The sequence below is a fragment of the Platichthys flesus genome, chromosome 15, assembly GCF_949316205.1.
Source record: "Platichthys flesus chromosome 15, fPlaFle2.1, whole genome shotgun sequence".
Lineage (NCBI taxonomy): Eukaryota > Metazoa > Chordata > Actinopteri > Pleuronectiformes > Pleuronectidae > Platichthys > Platichthys flesus.
In genome coordinates, this window is record NC_084959.1 from 20,444,245 (window position 1) to 20,465,578 (window position 21,334).

The following is a 21,334-nucleotide window of genomic DNA, read 5'->3' on the forward strand; positions in this document are numbered from 1 at the left end:
ATGCTGCTGCGGCCGAGAGAGAGAGAGAGAGAGAGAGAGAGAGAGAGAGAGAGAGAGAGAGAGAGAGAGAGAGAGAGAGAGAGAGAGCTCACATGGGGGGAGGGGAGGGGTGGAGAGGAGGAGGGGAGGGCTATGATGTGCTGACGTGCTGCCTTCACGGTCTCCTTCCAAAACTTCATGCTGCTATTATAGTTGCCATTAACTTGCAGTATTTTTTTTTTGTTGTTGTTGTTCCAGTTACAATATGCAGGTAGAGGTGGTTTGTTTATATACTTATACATAATTCATAATACATGGCCACCTCGTCCTAATTGTTACTGAGAGCACGTGAAAGCAGCTCACGCAGGATTAAGCACACAGAGTTTTTTTCTTCCAATTGCTATCAAACAATAATGAAGCCACTTTTTCAAAACTCTTCAGCAGTATTGTCAGGGAATGTTACTTATACACATTTTGATATCTTTAATATTAAGTATGACAACATATGTGTCTAACCTAAATGAACAGAAGGTCGACCTGAGCAGACTTTAGATTAGTTATTTTATGTAGAATGTGTATATTGTATTATATTTTATATTTATGTTTTGTGTTTGGAGTGACCATCCCGTCTCTGGTGTTTGCTTAACAACCACAGTCTGTATCTTATGAGGATAATGGATACAGGGAGAGGCGGTGGTCTAGTGGCAGAAACTTGGACTATGGGCAGAGAAGGTTTCTGGTTCGTCTCTGGTTCGACTCCACGGAGAGACAATAACAGACGAACCTGGATTGATCTGTCCAAAAATACAAGTGTCTCCCTACCCTGTCTAGTGCCCCAGAGCAAGGCACCTTACTCCCCCAACATCTGCTCCCCGAGCACCGTACATAGTCGCTCACTGCTCTGTGTGTCCTGCACCAGATGGGTAAAAAGCAGAGATTAAATGCATGAGTGTGCCTTTGCATGTCAGTGCATGTGTTTGGTACGAATAAATGGATCTTAATCTTAATTAAAGGTTCAGTGTGTAGAATGTAGTGACATCTTTGGGTGAAGTTTCAGGTTGCAACTGAATACCCTTCACCTCACCTCAACCTCCCGTTCCATACATGAAAGAGAATCTGTGGTAGCCTTCAGTTGTCATAAAAACTCAATAGGTGTTTAGTTTGTACAATTTGAGCTACTGTCAAAAACATGGTGGCCTCCGTAGAGAGGACCCACTCCTGATGGTAATATTAAGTATCTAACTATAAAGGGCCCATTCTAACGGTAAATAAAACAACAATTTGTACAATTTAGATGATCACAACATAACAAAACTTCACTAGGAATATTTCATATTCAATTTTATGCCAATAGATCGTTCCACCTACATCTTACACAATAAACCACTAACTTGTAGTGTATTGTAATTTGTAGTGATGTAGACTGCTATCTGTCATCTGCCTAACAAATTCAGCCATATAATCAGATATCTGCGCAGAATATGTTTCTTCATCAACTAGCAACAAGCATATTGGTCAAACAATTAAAGATATGGTTCGACAAAAATTTAAAGTCACTGTTATCTACTCCCCACAATGCCAATGGAGAAGTGGGTGGAGTGTTTGAATCCACAAAACACTTCCAGGACTAAACTTCCTTGCAGCCAAATTCATATAAATAAAGTAACGATGACTCCTTGTGAAATGAAAATGCTTCCATACAGCTCCTGTGGTGTCATCCATGAGCCCTGACATTCAAGTTCGAAAACGGTGTCATTCAGAGTGTTTGACTTATCCTTGAGTTCATGGTTTTTGGAAAGATTGATCATTGAATGCATTTTGTGCTAAAGAAATAAAAAATGGCCTCATAACCTTTTGTTTCATTTACTGTGTGAAGACAATGTGACTTCAGTTTTGACCAATGCATGTTAGCAATGGAAAAATAGGACACTGTATGTACAGTCGTCATTAGTGGAGCTGCAAAGTAATTACTTCAAAAAGCGTACCCTACTTTCTGCTGGGAATTCAATTTGTACAGTTTCAGGTTGAAATTTATAGCAAAACATCTATTAACATGGTCCTCTTACTATCCAGCTGCTTATTGGCCCTTGTTGTCTCCTACTTTGCATGGCAGTTCCATTACCCTGAATGCTGGCAGATGGAAGCAGGATTTTGTTTAGGCTTCCTTTTGTGTGTGTGTTTGTGTGTGTGTGTGTGTTTTTATTGATTATTACAAGAACATTTTTCAACCTTTTGACCAAATTCCTTGGAAATAAGGAATGGTCACTCAGCAGTGACTGGAGACAAGTAGTGTCAGAGGAGATGTTGGAGCTGACACTGCTGCATGTGAGATAATTTTATTTTTGATCATCCTGATAGAGCAAATCTGTTAACCATGAAGAGACCACAGCCAGACTCATTCCACAGATACTCCCTTTTCTCTCTAAGCAGTACCCAAGGTTGGGTTATAGATAAAGTGCCAACCAACAGTACATTGTATCATCTACGCTCATGGTCTTTCATACCTAATTCAGATGCCCAGACAGAGAGGCACCAGATCCATCTCATTTGTGTATTACATCAGTGGCTAGACGTAAAGGTTAGGTATGATTGCTTTCATGCATGTGCTTCTAGAATGGGTGACGCAAGATGAGGGATATACATTTGGATGCTGTGGGAGACATCTTCAGACTTGGGGTCCACAATTGCTCATGTTACTCTGTTAGCATTTGTATATGCATGCATAAGACATCAGCTGCTGCCTGAGTTCTCCTTTCACCAGCTTCCAGAGAACGTCCATCACACTGCAGAGTCGGTTGCTTCACTGGATCAGCAGAGCCATTTAACAGGAGACTCATCAGGAGGAGTAAGATGAGGAGACAGAAAAGAGAGTCTTTTTTAAGGCTGGATGTTGGCTGCTGTGCTGGTGCAGTCTTGCTGTTGGTCAAAACCTCCTGGACGACAGCGATAGCAAGAGCTTCATCAGCTGGGGTCACAAGGGGTCGAGGAAATGGCACCACATCAGTGAATGGTTAAGTCAATATTTGCTCTGATCCTCCCCTAGCCTTTAAAATAGCACCAGTTCTCTGCAGTACACATCCACAGTCTGTCTTTAGTTTGTTCCAAGCATCCCAGAAAAGTTGGCACAGAAGGCTTTAATCAAGACTCCATGGTGATGAGATCAGGCCTCTGCAGTGGCCCAACTACCTGCAGCAGGACTTACTCTCCTTATTATGCCTTAAGAGAGTTTTGTCCTCCTGCAGAACAAATTTGGGAAGAATCAGGTGCATCCATGATGTGATTGTGATGAATCAGAATCAAAACGTCTTAAGTGGCTAAACCTGTGATAGGCCTACAGTGCTGTATGTGTTGCTATGTTTGCACTGTAGATTAGATTCAACTTTATTGTCATTGCACAGTACAAGTACTTATACAACGAAATGCAGTTAAGCGTCTAACCAGAAGTGCAAAAAAAGGAGTTAAAGTGCAGAGTATTGTGCGTATATGAAATGTAAATAAATAAGATATGTACAGCAGCAAATATATATGGAATAATACAGTATTGACAGGTATTGTATGATATAAGAACTATGAGCAGTAAATGAAGGAAATATTACAGTATTAACAGCTTTTGTATGATATAAGAACTATGAGCAAGAAGTAATATATCTGAAGTAGTACAGTATTAACAGGTATTGTATGATATAATAACTTTAAGCAAGATAAATATATACAAATATATAGATATGAATATACTATAGGCAGGATAATATAGTAGTAAAGAGAAGTGACAGTGTAGTGCAAGTGTTCAAATGTTCAGTGGTTGGAGGAGGGTGTGTGGTCGGGGGGGGGGGGGGGGGTTGCTGCTATCACTGCGGTGCAGAGATCAGCAGGGTGACAGCTGCAGGGATGAAGCTGTTCCTGAACCTGCTAGTCCAGGAACGGAGGACCCTGTAGCATCTCCCAGAAGGGAGGCGGGCAAACAGTCTGTGGCTGGGGTGAGAGCTGTCCTTGACAATGCTGCACGCTCTCCGCAGACATCTCTTGCCCTGGACAGCTGCAATGGTTGGGAGTGAGGAACTGGTGATGCGTTGGGCAGTTTCAACCACCCTCTGCAGTGACTTCTGGTCCGCAACAGAGCAGCTGCCATACCACACTGAGTTGCAGTTGGTGAGGATGCTCTCGATGGTGCAGCGGTAGAAATTAACCAGAATCTGAGGAGACAGATGAGCTGTCCTCAGTCTCCTCAGGAAGAAGAGACGCTGGTGAGCTTTCTTGACCAGGGTTGAGGTGTTGAGGGTCCAAGAGAGGTCCTCAGAGATGTGGACACCCAGGAACTTGAAGCTGGTGACACGCTCGAACTCCGTCTGGATGGGGGTGTGTGTGCCGCCTTTCTTCCTGAAGTCCACGATGAGCTCTTTGGTCTTCTTGGTGTTGAGAGCCAGGTTGTTGTCGCCGCACCACACCGCCAGGTGCTGGACCTCTTCTCTGTACGCTGACTCATCGTTGTTGCTGATGAGGCCAATCACTGTAGTATCGTTTGCAAACTTGACAAAAGTATTAGTTACATGTACAGGAATGCAGTCATACGTGAATAGTGAGTAGAGGAGAGGACTTAGCACACAGCCTTGAGGCATGCCGGTGTTCAGGATCAGGGTTGAGGAGGTGTGGTTCTCTGGGGTCTGTTGGATAGGAAGTCCAGTATCCAGTTGCAGAGGGAAGGGTTGATGCCTAAATCGCTGAGTTTTGTGATCAGTTTGGAGGGGATGATGGTGTTGAAAGCTGAACTGAAGTCTATGAACAGCATTCTTACATAGGAGTGGTGAAAAAGTGCGGAGTGAAGTGCCGTGGAGATGGCATCCTCCGTACTCCTGTTCTGGCGGTAGGCGAATTGGAAGGGGTCCAGTGTGGGTGGTAAACAGGTTTTGAGGTGAGCCAGGACCATCCTCTCGAATCACTTCATAATGGTGGGGGTGAGTGCAACAGGGCGGAAGTCGTTGAGGCTCGCTGCAGTCGAGTGTTTGGGCACCGTCACGATGGAGGTGGTTTTAAAGCACGTGGGGACAGCTGCTTGGGCCAGTGACAGAGACCTCAGCTAGCTGCCCAGCACAGGCCCTGAGCACGCGTCCGGGGATGCCATCAGGGCCAGCAGCCTTACGTGCATTGATCCTGCTCAGTGCAGCACACACGTCGATGGAGGAGAGTGTGAGGGGCTGGTGGTCTGAAGTGAGCAGAGCCTTGATAGCCGCCTCCTGGTTTTCCCTGTCAAAGCGAGCATAAAAGCTGTTGAGCTCGTCAGGGGAGGAGGCATCACAGTTTTGGGGGGAGCTGTTGGTGGGTTTGTAGTCCCACCAACACGTCTGGGGTCGGAGTTGTTTTTGAAGTGCTCCTCAATCCTTAGCGTGTGGCAGTGCTGGGCCTTCTTGATGCCCCTCTTCAGGTCAGCCCTGGATGAACTGTAGGCCTGAGCATCACCTGATCTGAAAGCGATGTCTCGTGCCTTCAGCAGTAGACGGACCTCTTTGTTAATCCATGGCTTCTGGTTAGGGAATGTAGTTCATGGTGTATTCTTGTTGGATTAAGGACCCACGTTAGCTTATTTCTCTGCATGTGATATCCACAAAATTCAATCATTTATCTCTGCAGTTGTTTCTGACTCCAGATCTTCCCTTGGTGACTCAGCTTATTCCACCCACAATGAGTCTGGTCCTGTCTGAGGTTTCTTCCTGTTTTGTTTTTAGTCTTCTCTCCACTGTTGTTAAGTGCTTAAGCGGAAACACATTAGCTTCTCTCCGTGTTTGGTTGTATTTTGACTTTCAGTAAAGTGCATGTGGAAGCAATCAAACCACAATTTACACTGGAAAGTAGACACAAATTATACTTTGTATTTAATGCTATAGTGAGAGCATATTTTGTCTTGGCAGGCTGTGAAAAGTCCCTCTGGCTGGTGTTTATTATTTTATTTAGGTATTTTGCACATCTGAAAGTTGGTGATGGTATAGTAATAAATAAATGCTTTTTGGTATCACACTTTCTAGCCCACTAAATCTGAATTTATAACTGATATGTCAGTATTAATGGATTCAATAATCAAGCCTGCTGCTGTAAGATTTGAAATAGACTGGGTCAGACACAGTCCCTTTTAGGACACCAGTCAGAGTTTTACGTCTGGAAACACAAGAGTTATTTTTGATTGCTTATAATTTATAGAACAATATTAGGTGATTTAAGAAAAGAATGGTGTTTTATTACAAGGTGGTAACATGAAAGTTATTAAGGAGATATAATTTGATTCAGCATAATGTCAGAATGCAATTAAAATGTTTAATGTTTACCAAACCATGGAAGAATGGTTGCATAACTTTCAACCAGTTTTACGTTTAAATAAGATATAGCTTTATAAAGGAGGGTTTAACTTAAACTACCACCTCCTCCTCTGAGTAGTCAAACTTTTTCATTCTAGTCCTTTTGTCTGTTGATCGATGTAGTGTGTCTGTATTTGTTTTCAAGTGTCGGCCTTTAGTGCTTTTCAGAAACATGATTTCATAGTTAAAAATAAAATCGAAATTAGATGTTTATTATACACAAGTGTAAAATTCATTCCAGAGCAACTATCCTGCATACCCAGTTTGCGAAAAAAAAAGCAAATAGTAAAAATAAAAAACAATTTGGTCAATCGAAACAATCAGCATAAAAAGTAAAGACAAAGATTGATCATTTAAAAGTGCATTCAAAACAAACCCATATTGATAATCCAAAGCAAATATGTGTTGATCAGATTGATTAGATTGAGCGTGTGGGCTACTGTAAGAGCTTTGCAGTGTTTCAGCAGGACTCAGCCTAGGAGCTGGTTGTGACTGGTCTGACAATCACTGAGCTGCCAGTGAACTTTGTAGGGTAGAGCTCCCTCATGAAACTATTCTTCAGTCGGTGCACGAAGTGGACGTATCTCACCCCAGGTCCATAGTTGCAGAACACATGCGACACCTGCAGGCCAACACAGAAAAATGCAATGATTGAACTGAATGCTAGCGGATGTCCTGCAGAGGGCTGTGCCACTCACCTCTTTCCAGGTGTGGGAGTAAGTGCTGAGGTCCTCAGTGGGGTTCACCGAGTGCTCTGAGATCACTGTGCTTTTGTCTGCTCCCAGTAGCTTCACATGCAGCTGGTAGATGGACTGATGCACCTGACTCTCCTCATAGCTGCAAGTGACACATCATTTCATTTCATTGGAAGGCTCTTTAAAGACAGATGGCAGCACAGCAAATGCTTACAAATTGGTAATTTCCAGTTTACTCCATGGAGTCTTGAGCTGAAACTAATTAATAATTATATTGATAAACCTGCTATTTTTCAATCAAGCAATTGATTTTTTAGTGTATGAAATTCCCCAAAATATAAATTTGTCATTGAAAAATTACTGAAATCATTATTTAATCATGACTATTTATTCTAAACTAAAAAAGTGTAAATAATCCAGGGCAAGTTATTTTTCTCCAAAATTTCCAAATTTCAAAATGCACAGGCCTTTGCAGAGTATGGTTTCACCTAAGTGTGTACCAATCATGCTGACAGTAATAACAAATCATACACTGTCTATTATGAAAACAGGGTGGTGGTGCTCATCAACTCACCAGTCTTGGATGACTATTTCAGGCTGAAATGTATCCAGCAGCTCTTCCCACAGTCCCTCGGCCTTCAAGTCCACAACCTGCTCCATGGAGAACCAGCTGAGGACAACACAGCAGACATGAGTCCAAAATACTAATCCAGTACCCAATGGGACGATTTCTTGTCCTATATTTATGCTCTGGAGCTACTTTAGAATTGTTCCTTGATGTTAGTGAGTCCTCCTAAAACAGTTCTACAAAATAGTGTCACTTTTTATTATTTGTGTGTGGGACAGTTGTTTTTATAAACGCGCTATGGAGCAGAGGGGAGTTTGAAAACGTTGTGTTCATCCTACCTGGCTTATCTCCAATGTAGATTTTATAGTCAATCGTTTTAGTTAAGTAATTTTAAATGATTGATTGAACTGGTCGTGTTTTTTCATAAATTGCATGTCAGCTATTTCAGAGATCTGATAAGGAAGTGAAACAATCTTCAGACCCAGGTTCAAAGCCTTTCAAAATAAAAGCCCTGTAATTCAGCTCAGTATAAAGAATTGCAGCAACAAAAAGAACATTGTGCTTTGACTTTGAATGCCAATTGCTAAAGAGGAATTGAGTCTAGGAATTTGCTGCAACGACAGATTGTCTGTCAGTCTGTTATTGTAAAATATCGTTGAAATGATCTGGCTGGACAGACATTATTGCCGCAGGCTGCCAGCCACTGACCACTGCTGTAGTTTATCTAAGGCCATAGCAGAGGACATGTTCATCTACGTTCCGACTGCCTGCTACAGAGTGCCGGTCGACTATGTTTTTAAGTTGAATTAATATTGAAGATATTGAGTGTCCAAATTACACCAAATGTGACACTTCCCTGGGCCACTTAGAATACACATGCAAAGTGTGAGGCCAACTAGATAAACATTGGTTGCGATACGTTTATTAGATACAGACAGATGTTTGTGGAATTAATATAGACATGGCAGTTTAAAAAAAAAAATCTCACTGGTAATCACCGTTATAGCCAATAGTATGGTTAACATCTGACCCACCTGAGTCGAGGCAACTCACAGATCACGGCACCTTGTGGTATGCCACTGGTATCATAGGGGAGGATCTCGACAGACGTGGTCCAGCCGGTGAAGTCACCTAAGATTTAAGAGATGAACTCAGCAAAACTTCATTCATTCTCTTTACTCTCATTTGCTGCGTAACGTGCTGATCAGCTGTTTCTCTCACCGTCAAGTTGATAACGTGGAGGTCCGCGCATTGGCATATCATGATACTCAGGCTCAGGCGGAGGAGTGTCTTTACTCATTCCTGTGTCAGGATTAAGACAAATGGACAGTTGTCAAAAGGGGCCACACCTAATGAAACAGCAGTAATCACACCATACATATCACAAAGCCAAAGGATATATCTTTCCGACAGGGTCAGTGGGTGTGCCCTGGTTTCAAAAACACACACTTTAAGAATTAGTCAGCAGCTCATAAATCTCACATACTGTATGCCCTTTGAGATTTAGGAGATTATATATTTAAACACACTGATCATTTTAGTTTAAACATCACAGCTTTACAGTGCATTGAACTCGTTCACTGATTCCTTCCCATGCAAGAAACAATAGTTAATTGTTCAATGAACATAGCTTTCTGAAACAAAAGAAGAAAAAAAAAACTTGTAGAGCAGACAGATTAAGTTTTTCTTGTTTGATCTCAGTAGAAGAGATCACAAACACTTTGGTAAAAAAAAAAAAAAATCATCAGTTGTGAGAAGTAAACCATCTATCTATTGTGAAAAACGAGTGACCTTATTGACACAGTGCATATGTGACACGTGATATATAAGGACTAATTCATGTTTTTCTGTGCCTCTGTGAAGCTGTTTGTTTCTGTGGTTTCCACTTTTTTCGAAATCTTTGCTAAAATGAATGCTCTGTTATGTTGATTAAACAACAAACAGACATTGACGGGTCCCCCCCCCCCCCTTTGGTGTACGTATTACTGGAACAGATGAGGCTGCATTGAACCAATCATCAGTGCAGATGCTACAGTGATAAGATGAGTAATAATAAAAACCAAACCAAGACGAGCAGTGAGCAGGATTGACACAGTGTAGTCTTTGATTACACACAGCAGTGTGACAGATGTTCACAAGGACGTGTACGCTTATTGGCTCAATATGGCCACGTGTCACTGTAGAGGAGCAGCAGCACTGACAGTGAACTCAGCACCCGCCCTGAAACCACCTCTGGATTTCTTTAAACCTGAACTGAATCTGAACAAAAATTTGGGAAGCTGTAGAACCGATGAACTGAGCGGAAACGCTAATAATTAGAGGAAACCAGTAGCAGAAGCAGAAGAAGAGTCGTCCTACCGAGAGGAGCAGGGTTCTTTAGTAAGTTTCTCCCCAGCGGCTTCGCCTCGTAGATGGACTTCCAGTCCAGGCTGTCGGGCAGCGGAGCTCCCTGCAGGCTCCACTCCGCCTCAACCCTCTTCTTCCACTCGTCGGTAGACATGTTGACACCAGATGTCGTATAATATCACACTAATGCAGCCAGGAACTGTACAAGGACTTGTATTATCCTGTGTGCCACACCCCTGTGTGTTGTAATGGAAGCAGCGGTCGCCTGCTCTCTTAAAGCCACAGCGTTTACTGTGCCCAATACGGGTAACACACTGTCTCTCTGTCCGTCTATGTTCAGGAGGAAGTTTGTGGCTATATTATACAGTATATGTTAAGATTTGAAGTAATTTGAATGTAACAAAATATGAGTTCGATGAACTGACCAGATCTAAATCCCCCACAACAAACCAGATATCATTTTTGGTAAATTTATTTCTCTCTTGTTAACTTCTTTAAAGCACAATTCTTTCATTTCCAGTGTGTGCAGCACCTAAACTACTATCCCTGGTTGTCTATCCTAGTTGGATTTTCAGGTGACCACCTCATGCTTCAAGTAGTGACAAGAAAACTAGCAGGACAAAAAACTAGAGAAGAATCCGTCAGGGAGGATAAGGAGAGAGTAACTGTCTGTGGTGTCTGTGCCACAGTACTGTACCTCTGTGGCCAACAAATGAAAAACCATTCCCTCTTTGGGGGGTTGTCTTGCTTTTGAATCTCCATTGCACCTGCTGTCACTTAATTTGCATCAAAGCAGTTGAAATTGATTCACAATCACTTGTGCTTCCTAAATGGACAGATTTATATATCCATGAAGTTTAACTGTCTTGTTTGTTATCTGTTATACTGTGACGATTAAAGTTTCCTGTTGAATGGGACGACGCCATCGGGGTCTCCAACACACAGCCGGACACAAACCACTAGTTGTTCAGCTTTCAACACAAGTGAGAAAACATAAACTCAGACCTAAACTTAAATACACCAGCACGTTCTGCAGGTGTGTCAGCTTTGCAGCTCAGCTAAGTGTCACACAGTGTCTTCGTCTCTCTCTCTCTCTCTCTCTCTCTCTCTCTCTCTCTCTGTCTCTCTATCTCTCTCTCTCTCTCTCTCTCTCTACTGTGCCAATCCCTCCTCCACAGTTCCCCTAAATTTTTGGAGCAGAGTATAATGTATACAGGGCAAGATAGATTCACTTTTGTGTCACAGATTATATTTCCTAAAATCCTAAAAGGAAAACGTAATAGTGTTAATATGAGCAAGTTATGAGTGCCATAGTGAAAGGGTAGCAAACTTTGCCTATTGTTTTCTCAAACATTCTACCATAAAGTGGTATTCTGACACTTGACAGACAGTGGTGAAATATCTGTGTCACCTCTCAAGGACTTATACAAAAATTAAATTTCATATAAAATGTATCTCTGTAGAAAAGTTTACTGAAACTTGATATGGAAACAGTTTGAGTCGCATCTCAAACTCTCAGATAATGAGAACCTTAATGAATAAGTAGCTAAATCTGCCTTTTAATTTTCTCTATATATTACAGTAAAATCTTCAGAAATTTTACTTACTGACAGTGGGGGTCACAATACTTAGGAGCAATATCTATGTCATCTCTCAAGGATATTTTTTAAATAATAATTAATATGAGCAAGCTTTGATATAATTAAAAGGTAGCCAACTTTGCCTTTGCTTTTATTCGTAAAATCTTCTGAAAGTGGACATACACATAGTGGGGGTTGGCATGAACAAGAGAAGGGGGAAATATCTGTGTCACTTCTCATAGATGTTTAGGGAATAATATTTAATATGAGCAAGTTATGAGTGCCATTATGAAAATAAACTAATTTGACCTTTCATTTTCTCAGAAATTCTGAGCTGAAATCAACTGAAAATTGACATGCAAACAGAGTTGGTCACTAACCAATATGAGGTGAAATATCTGTGTCCCCTCTCAAGAATCTATAAAGTAATACTTATTATTACTGTCCTATATGTGAGTTCACCCTACTAACGGAAAATAACTCATTACTCACTCCAACACCTCCACATGCCACCTGGATCCAATCCCCACAACTTTAGTTAAAAGATTTTTGCCCCTCCATCATTTCTCTAATAACCTCTATTATCAATTCCTCTTCATCTAATTGTTTACCAAAGCAACCCTAAAATAGCTTGAACAAATTCCAATGACCAAAACAACTAGTGGCACATATCCAAACTACCATTTATCTCTAAAATCCATGAGAAAGTAGTCACATTTCTACACACTGCACCAACCAGCACAGAAACTGCCTCGGTTAAGCTCACCAATGACCCAATTCGTGCAGTTGATTAAGGTCAACTCTCCCTCCCCATGACCTTACCACCTCCTTTGAATCAGAATCAGAATCGAATTTATTGCCAAGTAGGTTTACACCTACCAGGAATTTGCTCTGGTTATTGATGCATACAACACACATATGAAAAGCTATAAAAAAAAATAATACATATATATATATATTTACTCACTATTTACTTCTTATTTACTCAGTTTTTCTAATATTTATACAGAGTAACATTTATTTAGATGTATCTAAATACAAATATTTAAAAGATATAAAAAGTAATGTAAAAAGTGAAATGAAAAATGCAAAACAGTGAACAGTGTCAAATTGCAATATAATGCAGTATAATATAATATGAGATAATGTGTTAATTTAACACATCCTTGAGGTGTGGGGGCGGAATAAAAGTTAGAGCCAGGTGGGGGTCCCGGGCCTTGTTGATAAGGCCAACTGCAGCCGGGAACAAGCTGGTCTTGTGGCGGGCGGTTTTGGTCCTGATATACCGCAGCCTCCTGCCCGAGGGAAGAACCTCAAAGAGTTTGTGACTCGGGTGGGAAGGATCGGCCACAATCTTGCCTGCACGCCTCAGGGTTCTAGAGGCAAACAGGTTGATACCATATCCCATCAGCTCCTCATAGACAATCTTTCCAGCATTGGAATCATTGGCACTGCGTTGACATGAATTCTCTCCATTCTAACAGACAGGACACAGTTCGTACAAATTAAGAATTATCAATCAGAAAGCTGCATAGTCCCACAGATTTCTGCAAGGTTCAGTGTTGGGCCCACTCTTGTTCATCACTTCATATCTCCTCCCTCTTGGCAACATTCCCCACCATTATGGCATCTATTTTCATCCCTAAACAGATGATGTACCCTAATGTCTCCACTAAGCCATCCACGACCACCAAATATCTGAAAACCTGATACCAATCTCCACAAAGGTTTGGAGCCTTGGTCTTATTATGGACAGTTTTCTTTCCTTCTCCAGCCATTTAAATAATTAATCACAGACTGACTTTTTCCATCTGGGAAACATCTCCAGATTACGCCCAGCCTTAACACAGCAATCCACAAAGATTCTACTTAATGCCCTGGTCACATCACACATTGATTACTGCAACACAATCCTCACTGGAATCCCCAACAAACTCATTCACCAACTCCAACTGTTAGAATAATTGTACATAAGTTATCATGAACTGAATATGACCTGCATAAACTGAATATGACCTGGTGTAGGAGTTGTTATTCAGTGCTGTCTGGAAAATGCTGAAGTAACCTTCTAAGAGGTGGTGGTCTAGTGGCAGAAACTTGGACTATGGGCAGAGAAGGTCTCTGGTTCGAATCCACGGAGAGACAACAACAGACGAACCTGGATTTATCTGTCCAAAAATACAAGCGTCTCCCTACCCTGTCTAGTGCCCCTGAGCAAGGCACCTTACTCCCCCAACATCTGCTCCCCGAGCACCATACATGGTTGCTCACTGCTCTGTGTGTCCTGCACCAGATGGGTCAAAAGCAGAGATTAAATTTCCCTACCTGCATGAGTGTGCCTTTGCATGTCTGTGCATGTGTTTGGGACTAATAAATGCATCTAAATCTTTCTTAATCTTTTAAGCTGTAGGCGACATTCTTACGACAGAGGTAGAATGACTAACCACTTCTGTGCCTCGCCTGAAGTTGTCTTTGAGGAACTGTCTGTTATTGTTATGAAACCATAAATGTTATTTTCTCTATGTGCTGAATGTGGTATTGCCAAATTAGGCAAAACCCAGAAGACTAAGGAATTATCAAGAAATTAAAACCCCACCCAAATGATGTGTTGTAATTTTGAGCTGTGCAGATAAAAACACTGTGTTATAGGGAAGGCTGCGACCTTTTTGAGGAAGTTGTCTTTGAGGAACTGTCTGTTATTGTTATGAAACCATAAATGTTATTTTCTCTATGTGCTGAATGTGGTATTGCCAAATTAGGCAAAACCCAGAAGACTAAGGAATTATCAAGAAATTAAAACCCCACCCAAATGATGTGTTGTAATTTTGAGCTGTGCAGATAAAAACACTGTGTTATAGGGAAGGCTGCGACCTATTCAAAGGTGCAGACTTCCCTTGCAAGGACTTCCCTTTTAAGTAAAAACTGAGTACTTGTGTATGTGTGGTGTTTGATTCAGTTCTTACAGCATTGTTAGATGTCTGGGTGAAATTCCCTCGACACCAACTCATCCAAAACTGCAGCACGGATCATTACATGTGCAAAACCCGCTGTACTTCTCCTCTGTTTATTCAATTACTCTTGCTCCCTGTATAACAACGCATCAACTTCAAAATCCTTCTGTTAACCTTTAAAGCCATTCATACTTTATCACCTGCTTACCTCACAGACCTCCTACACATCTACACTCCCTTTCTTTATGGTCCTCATCAGCAAATCTACTGAGGGTACAAACTGTTAACCTCAGCACAATAGGTGCCAGGGACTTCTCTCATGCTGCAGCCAATCTCTGAAACTCCGTTCCCCACTGTATCCGCATACTGGACGCCATTACAAAAGTTAAAACTGCTCTCAAAACTCTCCAGTTTAAACTAATGTACTAACTCTAAATCCTTTTTATTGCCCCTTATCTATATTTCAGTTACAACAAATTTATTTTCAAGTTCTGCTTTTTGCACTGTTGTGTTTTATTACTTTTGCTGTTGGTTTTTATGTTTTTGTTTTTTAAATGTGTTTATTATTTTCCAGAATGAAAAAGGAACACAGGACAATCAAAAATGAAAAGGATAAGAAAAAAAAGACCCACCCCAAACTAACAGGATCAGCACATCCTAGTAAAGAATTAACAGAAGCCACAGTCATGACAATAAATTAAACATACAAATTTACAGAAGACTACACAAAGTGAAGAGTAAACTAGCAGATACACACAGCAGGCGTTTCACAATGATCCATACTTTAGTCCTTTCCTCGAAACAGTTGCAGTCGCTCCAGGTGAAGCATATTTGCCATTTCTCTCAACCACTGATCGTACGTGGGTGCAATGTCAGACTTCCACCCACGAAGAATTATCTTCTTTGCGATCACAGTTCCAAATAGGATAGCTTTTTTCTCATATTTATTGGCAGAAGACAAAGGGGTGGTTGCCCCGAGAATGGTTACAAATGGATCCGGCTCCCAACATTTCCCATAAGCCGTAGAGAAGCAGTGAAAAATACTTTTCCAGTATGTGTACAGTTTGCTGCATAACCAAAAAGAATGCGTTAAGTTACCATTCATAGACTTGCATCTGTTACAAATGGGTGAAACATCAGGAAAGAAACTGTGCAGTTTTTCTCTGGAATAATAGAGCCTATGCACCGTCTTAAACTGAATAAGGCAATGTCTGACATTCACAGAGCAATCATGTACACTTTTTAAACATTCATCCCATACTTCATCTTCCAGTTCTGCATTCAGCTCATCTGTCCATGCCTGCCTAAGACTCGTTGTGTTCGGTTTTTATGTTTGATGATGATTAAATTATTTATTGCTGTTGGTTTTATCTGATTTTAGGTGCCATCAATGAACATTTATTATTTGTATTATTACTATTATTGTTATTATTATTATGATTATTATTATTATTATTATTATTATTATTATTATTATTATTATTATTATATCTGGCAAAGAGATTGGAGGAGAAGAGAAGAAGATTACCTTGTTAACTCTCACTTTTTTTTATCTGTAATCTAGTCTCAGCCCACAGGGCCACTCCCGAACCCTGAATTTGATCAGAATTCAAGATTCAGATCAATTGGAAAACTGGTTGAATAAAAACATAGGATGGGAGCTAAGTGACAGTGGGAAAGCCAACTTCCAGACAGGAAAACTGGTATCAGTCTGTTGGTCATTAACCAACCGCGCAGCAGTTATTGAATAGTAAGAACATTTTGTCTTTATTTGGACAAAACTGTCAGTGGTTTGCCATGTGCAGATGCACAGTGTACCATGGGTATAACTGAATTAAACAAATTGCTTTTTTCATCTCTTAAAATCACAAAACAAATGTCAAAAGTCATACTAACAAGCTAAAAGCATTTCATTTTAGTGAAAGTATCAACATGTCTGAACATGACTAAATACAACAACCAGGCTGAATAAGGTCAAAAACCAGTCATAAAACATCAAACGGTTTATTTATATCTAAACTTACTTGAGATCTAGTACTTTGGTGCAATTGGAAGAAAACCTGAATATAACTTAGTTTATTGAGATAAACTTTGAACTTCAGCTCCAGATACAATGAGTCAAGCTTTTACATGTTTACATTAGATTACATGTCTAGACCTTAGAATGTATATAAATGTCTGGACGTTTACTAAGCACATTTGCAAGTATTATGTCCCAGGAGAAAGGCTTCACCTTTTACTGATTCCTGGTGGCATTGACTCTTAAACTATTCTCTTTCCCATCATTCCGAAGGGACAAAGGTCAAACTAGGCGGCTGGTCTCGAGTTGCTACGGATTTTGTGTTTTGCACATTAAGTAACGTTTTGTAAGTAAGTAAGTTATCAATAACTGTTAAAATGCATCACCCTGAGGAATGTGGAAACATGCAATTTACAAAAAATTCCCAAAAGAAAAGTTTATTACAAATGAACCTGTTAATCTTCATAAAATAATTGTTAGTTTTGTTCATTGGTTACAAAAAATGAAAGTACAGTAGTAATTTATTTAAACTTTGTATGTACAAAGTAGGCCCTGATTGACTGTTACAGTGTAGATAGCTTGTTTTTGAGTGGCATTTATGTGAATGTGATCTACACTGATTTGATTGTCGAGCAGAACATGGGATGAAGGGCAGCAGCGACATTCACAGCAAATACTTTTCAAATGTCTCCATCTTGTGGATGGAAGATGCACTCGGCGGGAAACTCAACTTCACATGCACTAGAATGTGTACTGGCATAGTGTATATTGGCAGATTTAAAGTCTGAACCATATAGCAAATACAGTATGTTTTCCAGAACCCATGATTTCTGTATTCTCAGCATAAAAGCCTGTGTTGCATCTGCAACCAGGAAGCAAATGCAAGAACAATGCTCCTGAACAGCTCACTGGATTCAGTCGAGCAGCAACATACACAGGCCTACACTAGTAAACCCTGACAGTTCATCTCTGTTAGCAATTTTGTATTGCACCTTTTTTTTTTTTTTTTTTGTATTAAGATGGGAGACTTGTGAAAGACAGACTCTAGATATAAAAACAAAAGTTCAAGATCAGAATAATTAAGGGTGAGATATTTTATGTGAAGCCCCATACACACGGGATCCTACATTTTCCATAATGCACCTTGACTGCTCTACATAAATCCTTTATTTGTCAAGCTCCATTCTCTCAGTATTTGTCAAATATTTAAAGACTCCGACTTAACTCAAGGTATTTTTCAGATTTCAGAGTCTTCTCTCCAGAACCTCACAACAGATAAGACTAATTTGTAAATTTGTTCACTTGAACGGGTTATAGCTAAATTTGCACATTGGTCCCTATCCAGTTTTCTATTTGTGCAATGCATTTTAGCACTTTTATCATGGTTTTTGTGGTCTGTCTTTGTGATATAACACATATATAACTATATTTGTACTGTTTTGGATGGATGCCTTTTCTTCTTATTGCTGCAAAACAAATCTACCTACAGGTACAAATTAAGTAACCTATAGCTATAAATCAATGGATTGCACATTCAATTATTGGTTCATATCCTGCACTCCCACCTCCACAGGTTTCAAGAAAATGGGTTCAGAAGTTTAATCATGATCCAACTGACGTACAGCAATGAAAACAGGTCTGAAGTATGAAATTATGACTACAGACTTCAAACGGTAGATGCTCTTGCTCAGTCAAATAAATTGATGATTACCATGCATGTACTCACAGCAGCCATGGTTTGACTTGCACAAAAACCCTTATTTCCAAATATCTCTATCACTGGTTAAAGGCTGAGATATAATGTATATCCTGGACTTGATCGACACTAAAAGCTGTTCCACTTGTTCAGATTGAGGAAACTAAAATATATAATTTCTATGCCTCACTTGAGGGAACCTAAAGAAGGTTGTGTGTTCTTTAAACAGAGGAAGGCAGGTGCAGGTTGGACGTAAGCAGCATATGCCACAGGGGCTAATTTATAGTTCAGCTGTCAATGAAATAAGGAGCCAGAGGCAGCAGGGTTCATGGATTGCAGTGAGCCATGGAAGCAACAGGGGGAGACGGACAGTGTGTCTGACAGGCTGCTGCACCGAATATACTACTCACATATTCCTAAATACAAAGCAGTGCTGTATGTTATGTAGGTAGCTGCAATGCCAGGGCTTAGAACTTGAAGTGTGTGTACCTTGAGTGAGGCCATAGGCTGTGTGTCCCTTGAGTGAGGCCACAGACATTTTGTGACATGAGCAAAGCTGCTAGTTGCTGCTAGACAATAAAAAAACCATTAGGGTTTTTAAACCCAGTCAGATAACAGTTGGGCTCTGTGGTTGGAGCAGTCATGTATTTAGTATCTATAAATTCGATAGAGGAAATCCAAGCTTGAATTCAAATTTCAAATAACCAAGTCATGTAACAAGTCAGCATGGAGAGTGAGTTTTTTAAAAACATATCAGCACCATTAAGTGTGAGAGAACTTCCTCGCCTGGTGATATCCAAATAGTCATACAACACCTGTCGACTAGCCCTTTGCCCATGTGCATTGTGGGTTTTCCTGACCTGCGTCTGTTAGAGGTGAACTCTGTTCTGCCTGATAATTCATGAGTTAATCCAGTCAAGTGGTAAAGCAGATGAACAAACAGCTCTAGCCTCACTGGAGGGGTGATACACACATTAGCTCTGCACTTAGCAGATGAAAAAGAATCCCCTCCAATAACGATGGTGGCACTTAGCTGGAATCAGAGTTAGAGCAGAGCACCGCTTATTTCACACATATTTGACGTGACAGAGGAGGGTTGGTGCCACGAAGTTTCAGGTTTAGTTTCAGGGTTTTTGAAGCATGTATCATACGGGCTACTCAAAGTCAATTTATCTACTGCTTTGTCTTTTAATTTGGTTTAAAATAAAATATTACCTTATAGAAATGTAAAAGTAAATGTGTAAAAAAAGGCATAATCACTCTGAAGGACAATAAAAGAAAAGATACATTTGAGAGCAGCCATGTGTAACACAAACTGAAGACAAACCTTTAAATGTGAAACTTGAACTTTAAACTAGATTACCACTATATATACATATACATGGCAGTGAGCCAGGTGTAGATTCACGTTACATTGCAAAGTTCAACAGTCACATCACATGTGCAAAGACCATTACATACTGTTCTGTACTCCGGCCTCTGCCCTTAATTCATTCATTCAGATGCACTGATTCATATTTGATACGCTCACATGAATATTTTCCAACTAGAGCACATAGTGTTCATGGGTTTCAGTCCAGTTAATCCTATTGAGAGGGCAATACCTATTTGCTTAGTAACAGCACCTGGATGACTCATGATTTAATACTGTGGTGAAGGGAGGAAGTGAAGGACAAATGCCACGTCACACCCTTCACTTGACCCACCGTTTTATGATAAAATGTATTTCTTGTCTGATTGCTTTGCAATGCATGCATGAAGTGCATATCATGATGATTAGTGATCATTCGTTTAATTAGACCACTGATTGATCACCTCAAATTTGAAGCTCCTCGAAATTTGAAGGAGTCCAGCTTAATGTTGACTGGCACAGCACCATGGCAGCTAAATCTGTTTAATACAGTAATTATGCAAGGTCAAGTTGATCAGATCCCATATTGATGCAGGTTTCACTAAAGCTTGGAGATATGTAGTCAAGTCTTAGATTGATGGAGAACTGACTCGATGAAATTGAATCAGGGTTCAGGGTGGGCGGAGGCTCCTGTTTGACAGGGTGCAGATGGACCAGCAGGCCTGCTATAATTATAGCCTCCTCGTGACCACACTATGTACAGTACATTTGACACTAGTGGCTTATCTTTCAATGGAGAAAGACCCACACCAGTACTGAAACAAGCACTGCAACAAGAACACCAACCCAGGCCTGCATTGGTACTTTATATTATAGAATAAAAAACTAATTTAGTCAATTTAACAAAATCATCATTCAAAACAGATTGAGCGGTCATTCAGGGTTTGAACGGTTTGTGTCAGTAGATAAAATACACTTTTAGGAAATTATATGGTTCCTTCAACTTTATATCTTGTGCATTTTCTGCATCTCCCAGCAACCTTTCTATGGACAGGTGTTAAATTTAATGTGGGAGAGAATATTTAAATAGTCTGCCATAAAGGTGTTATTTATAGAGGCTTATTACATCATTGTAATTGGTTGCCAAGCACATAGTGTTACTTTTCCAATCACTGAAATGGTTCCCAATTGATGGAACAGCTGATAGGTCTCACTACTCCAGGAAGAGGTAGTGCAACTGCATATTTCCATTTAACTGACCCATAATTTGCTCTGACCCAATACTCAGGGTACTATGGCACACAGCTGCAGCTTGACACTGTGCTATTCTGACACAGGTCAGTGCAGTTGGCATGAATTCCTTTCCAAGGATCAGGTTTTATATGTCTGAAGAGAGTGTTCCGAGACGGGAAACCTCCACCAGCACATGTAGTCCTCATAATAAACATAATTTTTGTAATTTTTAAACAGGGCCGGAAATGAGGCAGATAAAATATAAAAAAGCCCAATATATGAAACACATGTACATAGATGGGTTGAGGAAGAAATTATCCTGCTCCATCTTATGACAAAAATACATTAGAACTATCCTCAATCAGTAAATGTGCAAGCTGTGCCAGGTGAATATTTCTGTGGCCTGAATGTTTCAGCGTTGTGCGACGCTTGAGGAACTATGTGGGTGACATTGGTGTAAAGCGCATGCATCATATTACTGCCCTGTTGCATAAGTGTTCCAGACTGGCAATATTTCATTTCCCTGGGTGAAATGTCAGAAGGTATTGCCACAATATCTGGTGACATATTT

The 21,334-nt window shown here is 40.4% G+C and overlaps 1 protein-coding gene across 1 annotated transcript; it reads right to left on the bottom strand.

Moving 5' to 3' along the window:
* Nucleotides 1–6,514: 6,514 nt before the first annotated feature.
* On the bottom strand, nucleotides 6,515–10,179 carry nccrp1 (P1, F-box associated domain containing). Its single transcript, XM_062406543.1, has 6 exons — nucleotides 9,945–10,179; nucleotides 8,808–8,888; nucleotides 8,621–8,717; nucleotides 7,593–7,688; nucleotides 7,022–7,160; nucleotides 6,515–6,945 (listed from the first exon to the last, which is right to left on the bottom strand). Exons 1-6 carry the CDS (start codon nucleotides 10,084–10,086, stop codon nucleotides 6,799–6,801), a joined length of 702 nt encoding a protein of 233 aa, XP_062262527.1. The 5' UTR covers nucleotides 10,087–10,179; the 3' UTR covers nucleotides 6,515–6,798.
* Between the last annotated feature and the right edge of the window lie 11,155 nt (nucleotides 10,180–21,334).

What these genes read in the sequence shown, in the direction of transcription:
- nccrp1 (XM_062406543.1), bottom strand. Translation starts at nt 10,086, where the DNA reads ATGTCTACCGACGAGTGGAAGAAGAGGGTTGAGGCGGAGTGGAGCCTG. An exon ending in TCCACGTTATCAACTTGACG is followed by an intron (nt 8,718 to 8,807) that starts GTGAGAGAAACA and finishes CTTAAATCTTAG; the next exon opens with GTGACTTCACCGGCTGGACC. An exon ending in TGTGAGTTGCCTCGACTCAG is followed by an intron (nt 7,689 to 8,620) that starts GTGGGTCAGATG and finishes TGTTGTCCTCAG; the next exon opens with CTGGTTCTCCATGGAGCAGG.